Below are 16,362 nucleotides of genomic sequence, written 5' to 3'. Positions count from 1 at the left end.
TTTTGGTCTCTGCTGCCTGATTGCGTACTTTCAGTTCCCGATGAGGTGTGCGGTTGACGGGTCAGTTCGTAACTCTGGTGTTCGTAATTGAGGTTCTACTGTAACTTTTTTCCCATTAGTTGTACAGGAAAATTGCAGTACCATGGAAATATGAAAACTAACAGTTGAACTGACCTACTGAGTTTGTATTGAGGATATACTCTTGAAAACAGTGCATAACTTGCAATTCATCAAATAAAACTAACTTTGTAATACAGGGAATGGAAAAGAACACAGTTCTCTTCTGCAGATTGTAAAATCAAAACCATTTAATATTAGACTTTGACTTAGTTGAGTTCTTAATTGAAGTAGAGACGTTCATAGATATTGTGATACAAGTTCAAAGTTTGTGTGAATTTAGCTCTGCTACTTCAGTTAACATTAATGAAAGTTGAACAGTTAAATGGTTGTATGATGCACTGTAGCTGGTTCTTCCCAAAAATTGATCAATGGCAAACTTATTTTAGATATGCTAAGGCTCAGAATAGGTCATCACTGAGTTTAAACAGCAGCCAGGGATTAGAATGGGAGTGGCATACAAAGCACTACTTTTCTGGTTGCTCAAGTCCAGTGTGAGGCCTTAATTGAAACTGTCTTCATTTTGTTTACAGGGATAGTTGTCAGATAGTGTCATCCATCCCATTTTGCAGTCTGAGGAGGACAAGGTCTGAACCAGCATGGAGACAGAATCTCCTCTTCATTAGAGGAAAAAGTAAGATTGGTGTGTTTTTTGTTTTTGTTGTTTTCTTTAAATCATCGTAGTGTGGAAATTAGTATTGGAGTACATATCTTAAAAAGCCTGCCAACAAACTTAGTTTCTTACACTGGCATTCTTCTGATTTTTCTAATAGCAGCTACTGACCTGAACAATGTTAAACAAATACAAATAGGCTTAAACACCTTATGTATACTCTTAAATCAAACTCAGCACGCTGTTTAGTGCATGCCACCTTAACAAAACTATCTACCTGGCTGGTGCAACATAATAAAGCAAACCCACACCATTCTGGCTTTGCCTGTCAACATATTTAACCCTTGAAATTAGGGACTTTGGACAGTTTTTAAGTGCTACCTTTTCTATATTGTTGTACTAATACTGACTTTTCTTGTCTAATTGTTCTAACTATTTTCAGCCCTTGTGATCCACTTCCCTACTTTTTCCCCCCCTTCATTCCCCGTACCTTTATCATTCCAGTGTTCTCTTCATACTGTGGAACAGGAGCTAGGTAAAGATGTCAAGTCTGTACAACCTTCAGAAGACTATGAAGCGATAAACAGTATTCCATCTTTGGAATCTGTTTATGAAGTTTTCAACTTAAATTGAAGGAGAGCCTGAAATCTGAAGGCATGTTTTCATTTCCTCTTGGGATATCCCTATTCCTGCGTTTAATAAAAAAAAAAAAAAAGGGAAAAAAGGTTGCTTAAGCATTAATCAGGATGTTTGCCTAAAAGTACGCTATCCTTTTAATAAAACTTATGGTATAGTATGCAACCATTATGTTCTAATAATATTTTCTAATTATTTATAGCTTTCTGCCCAACACAATTTACTTCAAGAAGTGCACGATGACAGAACGTGGAATTAAATGGGCTTGTGAGTATTGTACATATGAAAATTGGCCATCTGCAATTAAGTGTACCATGTGCCGTGCTCAGAGACCTAGTGGAACAATTATTACCGAAGATCCATTCAAAAGTGGTTCAAGTGAAGTTGGTAGAGATTGGGATCCTACAAGCATCGAAGGAGGCAGCAGCCCTTTGATATGTCCAGATTCTAGTGCAAGACCAAGGGTTAAATCTTCTTACAGTACGGAAAGTGCAAATAAATGGTCATGCCACATGTGCACGTACTTGAACTGGCCAAGAGCGATAAGATGTACTCAGTGCTTGTCCCAGCGTAGGACCAGGAGCCCCACAGAATCTCCTCAGTCTTCAGGGTCTGGTTCAAGATCAGTCCCCTTTTCTGTTGATCCTTGTGAAGAGTACAATGATAGAAATAAACTGAACACGAGAGCACAGCACTGGACTTGTTCCGTATGTACATATGAAAACTGGGCTAAGGCCAAGAAATGTGTGGTATGTGATCATCCCAGACCTAACAACATTGAAGCAATAGAACTGGCAGACACAGAAGAAGCTTCTTCAATCATAAATGAGCAAGACAGAGCTCGATGGAGGGGAAGCTGCAGTAGCGGAAATAGCCAAAGAAGATCTCCTCCTACAACCAAACGTGAATCAGAAGTGAAAATGGACTTCCAAAGAATTGAATTGGCTGGAGCTGTTGGCAGCAAGGAGGAACTTGAAGTTGACTTCAAAAAACTAAAGCAAATAAAAAATAGAATGAAAAAGACTGATTGGCTATTTCTAAATGCTTGTGTTGGTAAGTTGTCTGTCTTTTGTTATATTATGTTAGTATGGGGGGGGGGGGGGGGATGGAAAGTAAAAAACCACAAACTTACAAGGTGTAAACAAGCTCTCAACATGCTGTTTTGTTACGGTACTACAATTTCAGTTCACAACTGTACTTAATAGGTGAACTGAATGTTGCAGTTCCTGAAATAACATTTAGTGGTGGTGCATGGGGGGGGGTATCTGCAAACTTGACAGAATTTGGCAAGTTATCTTAGAGATAAGTAGAGCCATTTTGTGTGTGACTAGTTGCATGAGCTCTTCTGACTTTATGGGAGTTGATATGGAATAGCTGCAGAATCTGTTTTTATAAATATATTCTTTTAAAAAAATCAAAGAAGCAACTTTTGCGCACAATAGTGTGAAAAATGCTCTACCTGTGTATTTAAAATTGCTGCTCTGTTTACTGTTACAAGATGTACCAGTAGAATCACCAGATGTAGCTTGGGAATATTTTGTAAACAGGGTAGAGCTTCTGTCGGCACAAGACGCTCAGTCAAATGTTAAAAATAGCACAAAAATATGTAGCTCCAAGAAGCTGCATGCACAATACTGACCTTGAAAATGTTGTGTTAACATGAGTATTATGATGTAAATATTTACAAGATTTCTGAACATGCTATATATACCCAACTGACTTCAGAAATTCACATACCAATTTTGTTTCAGAGTAGCAGCTGTGTTAGTCTGTATCCGCAAAAAAAAAAGGAATACTTGTGGCACCTTAGAAACTAACACATTTATTTGAGCATAAACTTTCGTGAGCTACAGCTCATTTCATTGGATGCATGCAGTGGAAATACAGTGTGGAGATTTATATACACAGAGAACATGAAACAATGGGTGTTACCATACACACTGTAACAAGAGTGATCAGGTAAGGTGAGCTATTACCAGCAGGAGAGCGGGGGGGCGGGTGGGGAAACCTTTTGTAGTGATAATCAAGGTGGGCCATTTCCAGCAGTTGACAAGAACATGTGAGGAGCAGTGTGGGGTGAGGGGGGGAAGGGAAGGGAAATAATCATGGGGAAATAGTTTTACTTTATGTAATGACACATCCACTCCATCTTTATTCAAGTCTAAGTTAATTGTATCCAGTTTGCAAATTGATTCCAATTCAGCAGTCTCTCGTTGGAATCTGTTTTTGTAGGTTTTTTTGTTGAAGAATTGCCACTTTTAGGTCTGTAATCGAGTGACCAAAGAGATTGAAGTGTTCTCCGACTGGTTTTTGAATGTTAGAATTCTGATCCCACTGAGGGTTACCAAAAGAAACTACACCATCTGCTCAAGAAACTCCCTATAAAAGCACAAGAACAAATCCGCACAGACACACCCCTAGAATCCCGACCATGTCACAGCAAACCTGGTGGCTGAACTTTGTGACTTTATCCTCACCCATAACTATTTCACATTTGGGGACAATGTATACCTTCAAATCAGTGGCACTGCTATGGGTACCTGCATGGCCCCACAGTATGCTAGCATTTTTATGGCTGACTTCGAACAACGCTTCCTCAGCTCTCGTCCCCTAGCCCCTTCTCTACTTGCGCTACATTGATGACATGTTCATTATCTGGACTCATGGAAAAGAAGCCCTTGAGGAATTCCACCATGATTTCAACAATTTCCATCCCACCATCAACCTCAGTCTGGACCAGTGCGTACAAGAGATCCACTTCCTGAACACTACGGTGCTAATAAGCGATGGTCACATAAACACCACCCTATACCAGAAACCTACTGACCGCTATGCCTATCTACATGTCTCCAGCTTTCATCCAGGCCAGGCCACACCACACGATCCATTGTCTACAGCCAAGCTCTACGATACAACCGCCTTTGCTCCAACCCCTCAGACAGAGACAAACACCTACAAGATCTCTATCAAGCATTCTTACAACTACAGTACCCACCTGCTGAAGTGAAGAAATAGATTGACAGAGCCAGAAGAGTACCCAGAAGTTACCTACTACAGGACAGGCCCAACAAAGAAAATAATAGAACGCCATTAGCCATCACCTTCAGCCCCCAACTAAAACCTCTCTAACGCATCATCAAGGATCTACAGCCTATCCTGAAGGACAACCTATCACCCTCACAGATCTTGGGAGACAGGCCAGTCTTTGCTTACAGTCAGCCCCCCAACCTGAAGCAAATACTCACGAGCAACCACACAACAAAAACACTAACCCAGGAACCTATCCTTGCAACAAAGCCCGTTGCCAACTGTGTTCACACATCTATTCAGGGGACACCATCATAGGACCTAATCACATCAGCCACGCTATTAGAGGCTTGTTCACCTGCGCATCTACCAATATGATATTCCATCATGTGCCAGCAATGCCCCTCTGCCATGCACATTGGCCAAACCGGACAGATTCTATGTAGAAGAATAAATGGACACAAATAAGATGTCAAGAATGATAACATTCAAAAACCAGTTGGCGAACACTTCAGTCTTTTTGGTCACTTGATTACAGACCTAAAAGTGGCAATTCTTCAACAAAATAACCTTCAAAAACAGACTCCAATGAGAGACTGCCGAATTGGAATTAATTTGCAAACTGGATACAATTTAACTTATGCTTGAATAAAGACTGGAAGTGGGTGTGTCATTACACAAAGTAAAACTATTTCCCCATGTTTATTCCGCCACACCCCCCCCTCCACTCCCATTCGTCAGATGTTCTTGTCAACTGCTGGAAATGGCCCACCTTGACTATCACTACAAAAGGTCCTGTCTCCTAGCGCCCCTCCCCCCCCCCCGGCTGGCAATAGCTCACCTTACGTGATCACTCTTGTTACAGTGTGAATGGTAACACCCATTGTTTCATGTTCTGTGTATATAAATCTCCCCACTGTATTTTCCACTGCATGCATCCGATGAATTGAGCTGTAGCTCACAAAAGCTTATGCTCAAATAAATGTGTTTAGTCTCTAAGGTGCCATAAGTACTCCTTTTCTTTTTGCCAATTTTGTTTTGTATTTTAGTGCTTTCCTAAGGAAATTCTGGATAATGCTCCCAATGCTGGTAAAGAACAGAGACATGAGAGCAGGGTTTTCTCCAGTCATTGACTTTATGAGTTAATTTTTGTGATGTAACTGCCCAGAAGCAGAAATTTTGAGGCTTATGCATACGAGTAGGTTAAATACTTGAAATTTACAATGATTTTGAAGTAGGATGCTTCTTTTGAAATTCCAGCTCTAATAGTGTTTGTCTCATACCATTCCTTGATGTGTCATGAAGCGACTTCATTGCACTTGGCATTGTTCAAGAGCTGATTTGTGAAACACCATTATGTAATCTATTTGGCTGCAAGTAAATGTTCTTATTGTGTATATGGACGTGCATTTCAATGAGCTAAAAGGCGCAGTGCTCTCCTTTGATGGGTAAAGAGTTTCATGCATAGACTTCAAGCTTTTATGTCCTCCTTTTGAAAGAAGGCAGATTCCTCCCTCATAATCTTTCAAATGATGGTAGCCATTAAAATGTATACTGGACATGTTTTTTCCCCATAGTCGCTTCTTTTCACCATCCCTTTTCCTTCCTCAGATAGCACAGGTAAAAGAGATTTTTCTTGCATGCCAGTCATGTGTAGAGTTATTGTTAGAAATCCTTTGTTTGCCCTATGGATATCTAGTTAGCGCTTTTTTAAATACAGTCTTATTAGATGTCAGATCAGTGAAATACGATTTTTTTTTTCCGTTCATGATGTCTGAAAGATAGAAAAAATTTCCTCTGGGAAATCCTGCAGTATTTGAATCTTTCTTGTATTCTGAGATTTGAAATATAAAATACTTGAAAAGCTTGTTCCAGAACAGTGATAACTAAATTGCTGTCTGGTGTAAAACTGCAAAAACAATTATAGAACATCCTATACATACACTACTTTGTATAAGGCTATAGTAATTTGCTTGTTTCTTGAATTACTTAAATATGAATGTATTTTGAAGGTGCCTTGTTCTAATAAGGCCCTTAGTAAGGGATCAGAGTGACCAAAACATCAGATTTACTCTAATAGATACGTTAAGTAACCACGAAGTTTTAAAAGCCTCTGGGGGAATCCAGAATGCCAATTGTGAGTAGCATGTGCTGAACTTTGCAGGTCTCATGATGAAGATTTCATGGATTTTCCCCTGTGATACTTCTTTAAAAGGTAATACTTTCATATGGAGGCCAATAGTTACTAATCTTGTGCAATTTAAAAACTGTTGCATTTTATGTATTTTGGATTTAAGCATTTTTCATATGTTCTATATAATATGATAATATAAGGCTTATTTCGTCCAGAGAAAACCACTTCTTAAAGACACCAATAACGATTACTGATAAAATATTACACTTCTGCTTCTCTTGCAGTTCAGTTCAGTTCTAACTCCTCAGCACCGATGTATGAAAGCATCTGAGCAACTTTAATTAAGGGCTTGTATATATTAGGAAAGTTGAACCACTTTGTTTAAATTTAAAATCTACTTAGTTAAGCTGGTGCAACACCCTAATGTAATTGTACTTAAACCAGTTTACCCTTGCTTAACTTATCAATGCAAACTAATATACTTACAAATGAAGCTAAACTAATTTGAGTTAAATTGATTTAAGTGCACCTGTGTTAGAGGTTTGCACCAGTTTAACTAGATCAATGTATTTAAACTAGTGCAATGGTTCTGATTTAGACCATGTTTTAACCAAAGGTACAAAAATAGGGCAAGGAAATAAAATTTTCCAACAAAATTTAAATGTTCAAGAGGGAAACCCATTTTGTTCCCCTTTTGCTGGTCATGTTTAATATCCTGTGTACCAACTGTACTGTCTAAAGATCTCCCAGGGCTTGAAAATGGTAATGACTGATTTTAGAGATGAGGAAATGTGAGGCGCAGAGGTTGTGGCAGTTGGTAAGAGAATCCTGTCCTCCCAGCTTCATTGCTCTGCTCTAGCTTCTAGATCATGTTGCCTCTCGAACATTCAGAATTACACTAGACACACAAAGATTTGCACCTCAACATGGAGAATATGTTGTGCTTGTACACAGAGGCAACAAACTCCAGAGGCACATGTTCTTGATGCAATGATCCTACCTTCAATCCTATATCTTGGGAGGGGCAGCAGTTTCGCTCTTGCTGATTTTGGTTGTCATTGCAACTGCACTTACAGTCATAAGTCTGAAGGAATTTTTAAAACTTAATTTGTCTATTCATATAATCATACCCAATATTTACGTAAAAAAATGTTAAGATACTACTGTTCGATGCTATAATTAATTTTGAGATCAGGCTGTTAATAAAATGTTGTTTAACATTGTCATTAAATACTCCTGGGGGAATTCTGTGCCAAAAAATTATATTGTGTTATTTATTTTAAAATATTGTGTGCAGAATTTTTAATCAACCAGTTTCAATTATTTTGGTAATTTATTTCAAAATACCTGTCAGCAAGTATGTCTGTAATAATACGGACAACAAAAAAGATTTAAGAAATGTTCTTGACAAATAGATTCCTTACTAGGCATTTTAATACTAAGCTTTTGAGTAAAAATTCATTTAAACTACAGTACAGAAACATATTTTTGCCCCCACCCCTCCACCCCTCAGAAGCAGTGCAAAGGCTTTGGGGAGTTGAGGAGGTAACATAGGAGCTGAGGAAGAAGGAAGTAATTGCTGGGAAGGAGCCTGGGTGTAAACTTCGGAGGGTTGTTGGGTGTGGGTGGGAGAAGTATGGAACAAAGATTGTTTTGGGGTGGAGGGATTGTTAGAGAGTTGGGGAGCCTCCCCCATGCAGAACCTGGCTGACCCCATGTCTCTCCCTCCATCCCTGTGCCCCACTTAGCCACCCCTTGTCACCATATGTCCCTGTACCCTATGTGTCCATGCACTCCCACTCCCTTTCAGCTGCTAGCTCTTGTGCCCCCGCCCTAGTCTGTCCCCCCATAGCCCTTCTGAACCCCAATTTATGACCCCCCCTCCCCCAGGAACTGCATGTGCCCTGCTCTGTCCGTCCCCCCGTATCCCATGCCTTCTCACCTGGCCCTGCAAACAAGGTGCTGTGAGGAAGGCAGTGTACCCCTTTCCCTCTCTGTGGCGGACAGAGAGGGCTGCCCTCTTTTGGTGCCATAGCAGCTCCTGGTGGGAGAAAGGTGTATGTGCACAGAATTCCCCCAGGAATAAAAATAGTCCAATGAAGTAAGCAGCACATTGATGTGTTGATCTTTGTGAAGACCTTTGTGACTCTCTAATGAAACTACTTGGTAGATAAAAGTTTAAAGCAGGGATAATCTAAGGAAACTAATATTCAGTAGCCTGTAATATGGGTTCAAAATATTCTTCTGACCTTACTGTTCAAGGACGAAGAACACGTTTGATTCTGTGCTTGATGCCTCATTCTTTTAACTCATTTTCAATTCTCATTAGAATTGCAAAGTTTCAAATGATCAGGCTCTTTAGTTAGCATATTCTGTATTTTCCAGTAAAACTAGTGCATGGTCATTATAAGTGATGTGAAAGTGTTTGCTTATCTGAAATTTTCTAAAGGGAATCCATTAATGTTGCTTTATAGTTCCAACTTGGCAGACCACCTATTCCCTTTGCTCTGAACTGAGAGAGAGAGTGTGTGTGTGTGTTTTTAGTGCTCAGAGTTCTGTGTCTTGAAAGCTATTCAGGAAAATGTTTGCTCATTATACCCATAACATGCTTAAATGTGGCTTAGTCTCTTTTTACTTTTGACTCAAGTTTGGCCTAAATTGTCCTGCCATATTGTAATGTATCATGGTGGTATCAGTAATGTAACATTTTGCAAACATGGAGTATGAGAGCTTTGGGAAGGATAGACTTACAATGACCTTTAGACAAGTTTAAGAAGCAAATGAAATAAGAAGGCTAAAATGGAACTTGCTTCTTGTACAAGGTTAGAAATGTCTGCTATTTTAAAAAAATTTTTTGTTCAGGTATATCTCCCTCCAAAGCCAAACCCCCATCAGTGTTCACTTTCTACCACACCTCACTCAATTCTCCAATGTGTAGCTAAGCCTTCCTTTCCAAGGAACTCTAGTGACAAAAGATATAACAATGGCCTTTGGTTTTGCCCTTCTCGTAGCTTGCTCTTTCTGATGCTTTGTCAGTTTTAGAGAGATTTTTTTACTTTCGCTTTTCCCAATGCCTAGTGGAGAAACATTGATAGGCTGGCATAAATAACATGGCCATATTTCCAGTCATGGATATTGGGTCATTGTCACTTGCACCTCTAGTTCTCAATCCTGCAAGTGGTTTACAATCATAATGAGACAAATGACAAAAGAATGAATTTTTTCATTATTACCTAGTCAAATTAGAATACTTTTAAGATATTGGCATTTTGTAGCATGACTTTTACTTTCTATACCATAAGTAACCATTTGAATTATCCCAACTTCCCATTATAAGTTGGTTTCAGAGTAACAGCCATGTTAGTGTGTATTCACAAAAAGAAAAGGAGGACTTGTGGCACTTTAGAGACTAACCAATTTATTTGAGCATAAGCTGAGAACTAGTAAGCAACATTCTTATCACTCATAAAATAGTTTACAGTTGATTTCTCGATGATAAAATACATATTTTCCTTCTATTTTAGTTAAGTGGTACAGTATATGAAAGTTTTAAATGCAAGCAACTAAATACATTTCTTATGCACATCCAAAATATTTAGACTAATCTGTAATAAATCTTATTTTTCAGTGTATCCTTAAAAGGACAGTTAGTTCATTCCTAGTGTGCCAGCATATGTCTCTCGTTAGTTTTGTTTCATCCCTGAGTTTGTTGTGGTTGTTACAGGCTGCCCTGTTTCTTCTCTTCACTTTGATTTTTTACTAATGGTATTATATGTATCTAAGCATTCATAAAACTGGCATGCTTTGCAAACATGGAGTATGAGGTCTGTGAGAGAGTGCTTGGACAAAATGCAGCAACCATGGTACCTTGTTGGAGGTGCTGAGAGAAATTATGTGAGAAAGGAGGAGATCCTGCTGCGTTGCAGAGCCTGCCTTTTTCTTTTAATGTTGGGAAGAACGATTGGCTAGTTGTAGTTATTTGGGGTAGCAGGATGATTTACACATTGAGGATTTGTCTACATGTACAGCACTACAGTGGTGCAGCTGGTGAAGACTCTCTATGTCTATGGGAAAGAACTCTCCGTTGAGATAATAAAACCACCAAGCTCCAGGCCAGGTTTCTGCAACACCCCTCCCCCGCTGGACTCCTGCCTGGACTTGGAGCACCTGGACTTAGGGCTTCCGCTCAGTGTCTCCCCTCTCCCTCCAGCTCCTGCCTGGGCTTGGGGCACCCACTTTTCAAATTGGCCAGGGCCCATGCGTTAATCCACCATTGGCTGTGACTAGCAGTTGTGAGCAGCACTGGAGTGATTGGACCACTTCCACTTCCGGGAGCCTCTTCCAGTTGCAGGAAGCTCTGCAGAACTGAAGGTGGAAATCCTGCTACCCCCCTACAACAGCTTTAAGACCCCCCGCCCCCATAGTCCTATTTTGGGTTGGGACCTCCATGGTTACAACACCATGAAATTTCAGATGTAAACATCTGAAATAGTGAAATTGACCAATTTAAAAAAAACCCTCTGGCCATGAAATTAACCAAAATGGACTGTGAATTTGGTAGGGTCCTATATAATAGATGTTCTCTGTGACTTACTGTAAGCCGTTAGAGACTTGTAAAGATGGTAATATATTTGTGATGAACAGGCTACCAAGGGAATTGGTGCCTTTTTAGGAGTCTTGCTTTAGCCATACACTAATTATTGAGTTCTGTACAGGGTCACTGGGTAACTTAACGGCCTCCAGGAGGTCAGACTGGAGGATCTTCTGATCCCTTCTGAGCTTAAACTCTGTGAATATGTAGTCTCTTGTCACTTATATGTAGGGCTGATAGCACTGCCTATTAACAGGTTTGCCCAACACTTTCCCTGTTTTTGGTTGCTTCTAACTCTGGCTGATTGGCTGAAATTTTCCATGCCTGCTTCCTGCTGATTTGTTTTTGGAAAATTTCAACCAAAGTGTTTCAGCTGTTTCTAGGATAAAGGCTGGGGAGAATTGCTTTGTCCATGTTAAATTCTGACAACCTTTTCTGTGGACAGATTTCAGTGCCCTCCTTGAAATTTGGCAGAGGACAGCTTTTGTGTCAGGAATGTGCCTTTAGCTGTTTCAGTGAAAATCTACCCAAATTTGGCTAGGTTGAAACCTGTTGGAAAAACTTCTGTTTGCACATGGTTAATAGAGACTTGCTAGGTCTTTGTAGCCAAAATCTCCAGAGAGTCCATTGCTCTGCCATGTTTCAACCTGATACTGAACAGGACTTTTCCTCAGTTGCAGCTCTGGGCTGTTGTGTGCTGGGCACAGTACTGAGCAGGGAGCCTTTCTGTCCTTTGCCTGTCCCTGCTGTTGCCCAAGCAGTGTGAAGGAGGAAGCTACCTGATGTGAATGCAGAGGGAACAAGAACCAGACCTGAGGGAGGAGTGTGTGTGTGTGGAGGGAGGGTTGAGTAGATTGAGAGGGAGCCTAGGGGTAGGGAGAGACTGAGAGTTAAGGTAGGGGGAGAGTTGAGGGCTGGCTGGGCAAAGAGACTGGGAACCAGTAGTATGGGGTGGGCAGGGAGAGGAGAGAGAAATCTGATGAGCAGCCAAGGGATGTGCAGTGTTGGTAAAGAGAATGGGGCAAGGAGTTCAGAGTGAGGGTGGAGAATTTGAATTTTGGTATTGAGAGTTTGGTTAAAAAGCAGTTGCAATGGGTGAGCGAAGAGCATATGAGGGCCTTGGCAAAAAAGCCTTGGAAGGTTTGTGTTCAGAAAAGGGGATAAGCTTTAGAAAGAAAGCTACAAATCAAGAACTGAGAAATCTGTTAATGGCCAGTGATCAAAAGGCAGGAGCACAGCCCTTACGTGATGCTACAGAAGCTGCAGAAAAAATTGGAGTGCGAAAGACAGCAAATAAATTGCAACTTGAGCATGAACAGAACCTAGCAGAAATTCGATGGCTGGAAAAGCAAAAGATAGCTGAGACAGAGAGGAAGGTAGACTGGGGCTATGTCTAAATTGCAAAGAAAAACCAAGGGCACTGAGTCTCAATGCCTGGGTCAGTTGATTCGAGCTTATGGGGCTTGGGCTGCAGGGCTAAAAACAGCCATGTAAATGTACTTAGAGCCCTTCAGGCAATTCAAGGAATAATTAAGCTAATTGTCATCTATTCAAAGGGTGAGGCACAACAACTTCCTTAAGTAGGTGAAGCATTTTCTCTGTATAAACATGAGAACACAGCCCCCTTTACCATGGTATTTCCATCTGCATAAGTACAGAAACCCTGAACTTGGAAAGCTTTTAGTTTAAATCCTTGCCTAAACTAGGGTCTTGTCTATGCACAGTCTTCCACATGTGTCATAAATGTAAAGGGAAGGGTAAACCCCTTTAAAATCCCTCCTGGCCAGAGGAAAAATCCTCTCACGTGTAAAGGGTTAAGAAGCTAAAGGTAACCTCGCTGGCACCTGACCAAAATGACCAATGAGGAGACAAGATACTTTCAAAAGCTGGGAGGAGGGAGAGAAACACAGGGTCTGTGTCTGTTGGTATGCTGCTTTGCTGGGGATAGAACAGGAATGGAGTCTTAGAACTTTTAGTAAGTAATCTAGCTGGGTATGCGTTAGATTATGATTTCTTTAAATGGCTGAGAAAAGAATTGTGCTGAATAGAATGACTATTTCTGTCTGTGTGTCTTTTTTGTAATTTAAGGTTTTGCCTAGAGGGATTCTCATGTTTTGAATCTAATTACCCTATAAGGTACCTACCATCCTGATTTTACAGGGGTGATTCCTTTACTTCTATCTACTTCTATTTCTATTAAAAGTCGTCTTGTAAGAAAACTGAATGCTTTTTCATTGTTCTCAGATCCCAGGGTTTGGGTCTGTGGTCACCTATGCAAATTGGTGAGGATTTTTACCAAACCTTTCCCAGGAAGTGAGGTGCAAGGGTTGGGAGGATTTTGGGGGGAAAGACGTGTCCAAACTGCATTTCCCAGTAAACCCAGTTAGAGTTTGGTGGTGGCAGTGGTTATTCCAAGGACAAAGGATAAAATTAATTTGTACCTTGGGGAAGTTTTAACCTAAGCGGGTAAAAGTAAGGTTTAGCTTAGGAGGTTTTCATGCAGGTCCCCAGATCTGTATCTTAGAGTTCAGAGTGGGGGAGGAACCTTGACAACATGATTAACAAAGTGTTTTTAATCCAGTTTAGTTAGAATGCAAGTTTGTGTGTATACATATTAAAGTGCTTTCGTTCAGTTTAGCTTTTTTCCTATTTAAAGTAAAATAAAGATTAATCTACACCAAAAAAACCCATAAACCCACTCTAAGAACTTTATACACAAAATTGTCTTGTTTTTACCATGCCATTATAATTAAAGCAGTTCTGTGTGCTGCCAGTGTGGGCACAGTTTTGGTGATATAAAGATACTGACATCAGTGTAGCTAGTCCCATACATTTAGGAAAATATATTGATACTGGATACCTTTGTATACACATCTTTTGACACTAGAAGTTGTACCCATTTTAATTCTTTTGGTTAAAAACCCAACCCATCCCAGACCAAAATAGTTAAAATAGTACAAAACCAGTGAGTAGACCAGGGGTTAAGGTTAGAACATATTGGCTACATGGCTGCTGACACAATTTTCAACATTATGTTGATTGTTGAAAAAATGCTAGTGGGGTGTCTACACTAGTGCTCTGAGCATTGCTGACATTAGTGGGAAATGTTTTGATAGTTCAATGTAAACAAGATCTAGGGCCCAAAAGAGGTCTTTGATTGAAACTAGGGAAGGCCAGATTTGACATACAAGATAAGTATAAATTACAAAACAAAAAACCCTGTCATGTTACCTTTATATATCATATGGGGGTGGGCAGTAGCTTAATTTAAAACAAAATAAACTCCTGTGCAGGTCACCTGGTTTATGGTGCTGACATGCTGGTACAGAGATAATTGCTTCCACTTTTCTTTTTTGCTGTAAAAATCATATTTGTGTCCTGTCTTTTAGTCTAGGAACTAGAAAGTTTGCTTTGTGGTGAAATTTATTCCATGAGCAAGACTAATCTACTTTCTGTAGATAAAATGAGCTACCTACAACATAAACTTAACATTTCTGAAAGCCACTCTTTTTTCAATAAATAGGCCTGCCACATGCCTGCAATGGACCAGATTTATAAATCTGGGTATGAGCAATTGTTGGCATTTCTGTATATATAACTTAGGTAAACAGTTGTGAGCATACATTTTGCAGATGACATGTGTAAGTTGTCTTCTTGACTTTGTTAGCTTATATGGTAGACGTATTTGGCAAATTGAATGCACTGAACCTAATACTTAAAGGTAGGAATACAAATAAAACTGATACGAAAGACGAAATCAAGGAATTCTCGAAGAAGCTTTGTCTTTGGAGATTCCATGTTGAAAAGGAAGTTATCAAGTGTTATCAGACTTTTTAAAAAAAAAAAAAATTCAAACTGATTCAGATGTTATTAAATGAGTTAATATTTGATTTTTGTCTGGATTGTATTCCCATTTTGAGGAATTTTTTCCTGGAGCTGTAGATACGTCTGATGATACCAGTTGAATTTGAAATCTCTGCTTGTTAACAGTTGATACTATTCCAACATTAAGTATCTTGGCTCAAGAAAATTTCTTAGAATTGTTGAGTGATCAGACTGAAGACCGGGTTTTCAAATCTAGCAAACCAGGAATTCTAGATTGTGAAGGGAACTTTGGCCTGGTCTACGCTACAGAGTTAGGTCGATGCAAGGCAGTTTTCGTTGACCTAACTATGTAAGTGTCTACGCTAAAATTTCACTCCCACCGACATAACTACTCTGCTACACCAACTTAACCACACCTCCGCAAGAGACTGTAGTTAGGTCGACACAGTGTCAGTGCAGACACTGTTACTTGCATTAACTGTTGGCTTTCAGAAGCTGTCCTACAATGACCTGCACTGATAGGAGAGTCAGTACAAGCGCTCCTGGTGAGGATGGGTGCCACCGATACAAGGAGCTTAGTGAGGACACACAAAAACAATTTAATTACTGCAGTGGCTGTATGCCGACTAAACTTAGATCATCATAGTTTTGTAGTATAGACATGCCCTCACTGATGAAACTATGGAAGTGCTGCTTCAGCTTGCTTCCAGCTATCTCTGAGTCTGAGTTTTCAGCGATGATTTCTGTGGAAAACTAAACAGAAATTGTTTAAACTTGGAAAATGACATTGTGGCCTATCAGATGCAACTAAATGTACAACTGTGCAGTTTGAAACCAACTTATTCTTCTCACTAAAATGTTAAGCTGTGTCCAAACTTGCCAAAAAGTCCATATTTTCAACTTTTAGTTTTAAAAACACAGATTGTATAATTAAACTGACTGTAGTTGAATAAAATCACAAAACGGTCCAAACTCTTAATGTCCCTCTTGAATACTAGTGTTCTGAGTCAGTAAAAACAAGTATTTGGTAGTGGAGATCCCCACCATGTTTTAACATATCTGTGAGGGAGCATCAGTACTAAAAAGTTTAGGTACTACCGCTCTAAGGTGCTGCAGCAGCTCCTTCCCCTTGCAGCCACTGAAGCAAAGAGGTTTGGCAGAAAAATGTTGTTTTTGTATTCCTTTCATCATTAAGGTGGATGGAGATCTCCATCTAACCTGTAATAGAGAGAACAAGATTTGGCAGTTGCTGCTTGTCCCCAAGAAGGGATCTTGGAAGGTCCATGGCAGTTGGAAAAGAAATAAGACTCTAGAACAGAAGCAGCAGGGACTACATAGGCTGGTAGGGTGGGGCAACATTTCAAGAATGAACAGGCCAGAGACCCAGGAAGCCACTGGACAGGGTATAAATAGCCACTG

General features: G+C 39.9%; 1 protein-coding gene across 4 annotated transcripts in view; it reads left to right on the top strand.

Annotated features, from left to right (window-relative positions):
• Positions 1-16,362, top strand: part of ZRANB1 (zinc finger RANBP2-type containing 1) — a 69,847-nt gene that overhangs the window by 22,898 nt on the left and 30,587 nt on the right. For 2 of the 4 annotated variants that reach the window (XM_084634131.1, XM_084634132.1), the window contains 3 exons: positions 651-751; positions 1,569-2,419; positions 6,558-6,608. In XM_084634131.1, coding sequence (XP_084490257.1) covers positions 1,606-2,419; positions 6,558-6,608 — 865 coding nt within the window. In that variant the 5' untranslated portion in view covers positions 651-751; positions 1,569-1,605. Of the gene's footprint in view, positions 1-650; positions 761-1,568; positions 2,420-6,557; positions 6,609-16,362 lie in introns of all 4 variants that reach the window. The other 2 variants (XM_084634133.1, XM_084634134.1) reach the window with 2 other exon arrangements.

Source organism: Lepidochelys olivacea (assembly GCF_965140295.1).
Source record: "Lepidochelys olivacea isolate rLepOli2 genome assembly, chromosome: 7".
In the NCBI taxonomy this organism is placed as follows: domain Eukaryota; kingdom Metazoa; phylum Chordata; order Testudines; family Cheloniidae; genus Lepidochelys; species Lepidochelys olivacea.
This window is presented reverse-complemented; position numbering and strand designations above follow the sequence as displayed.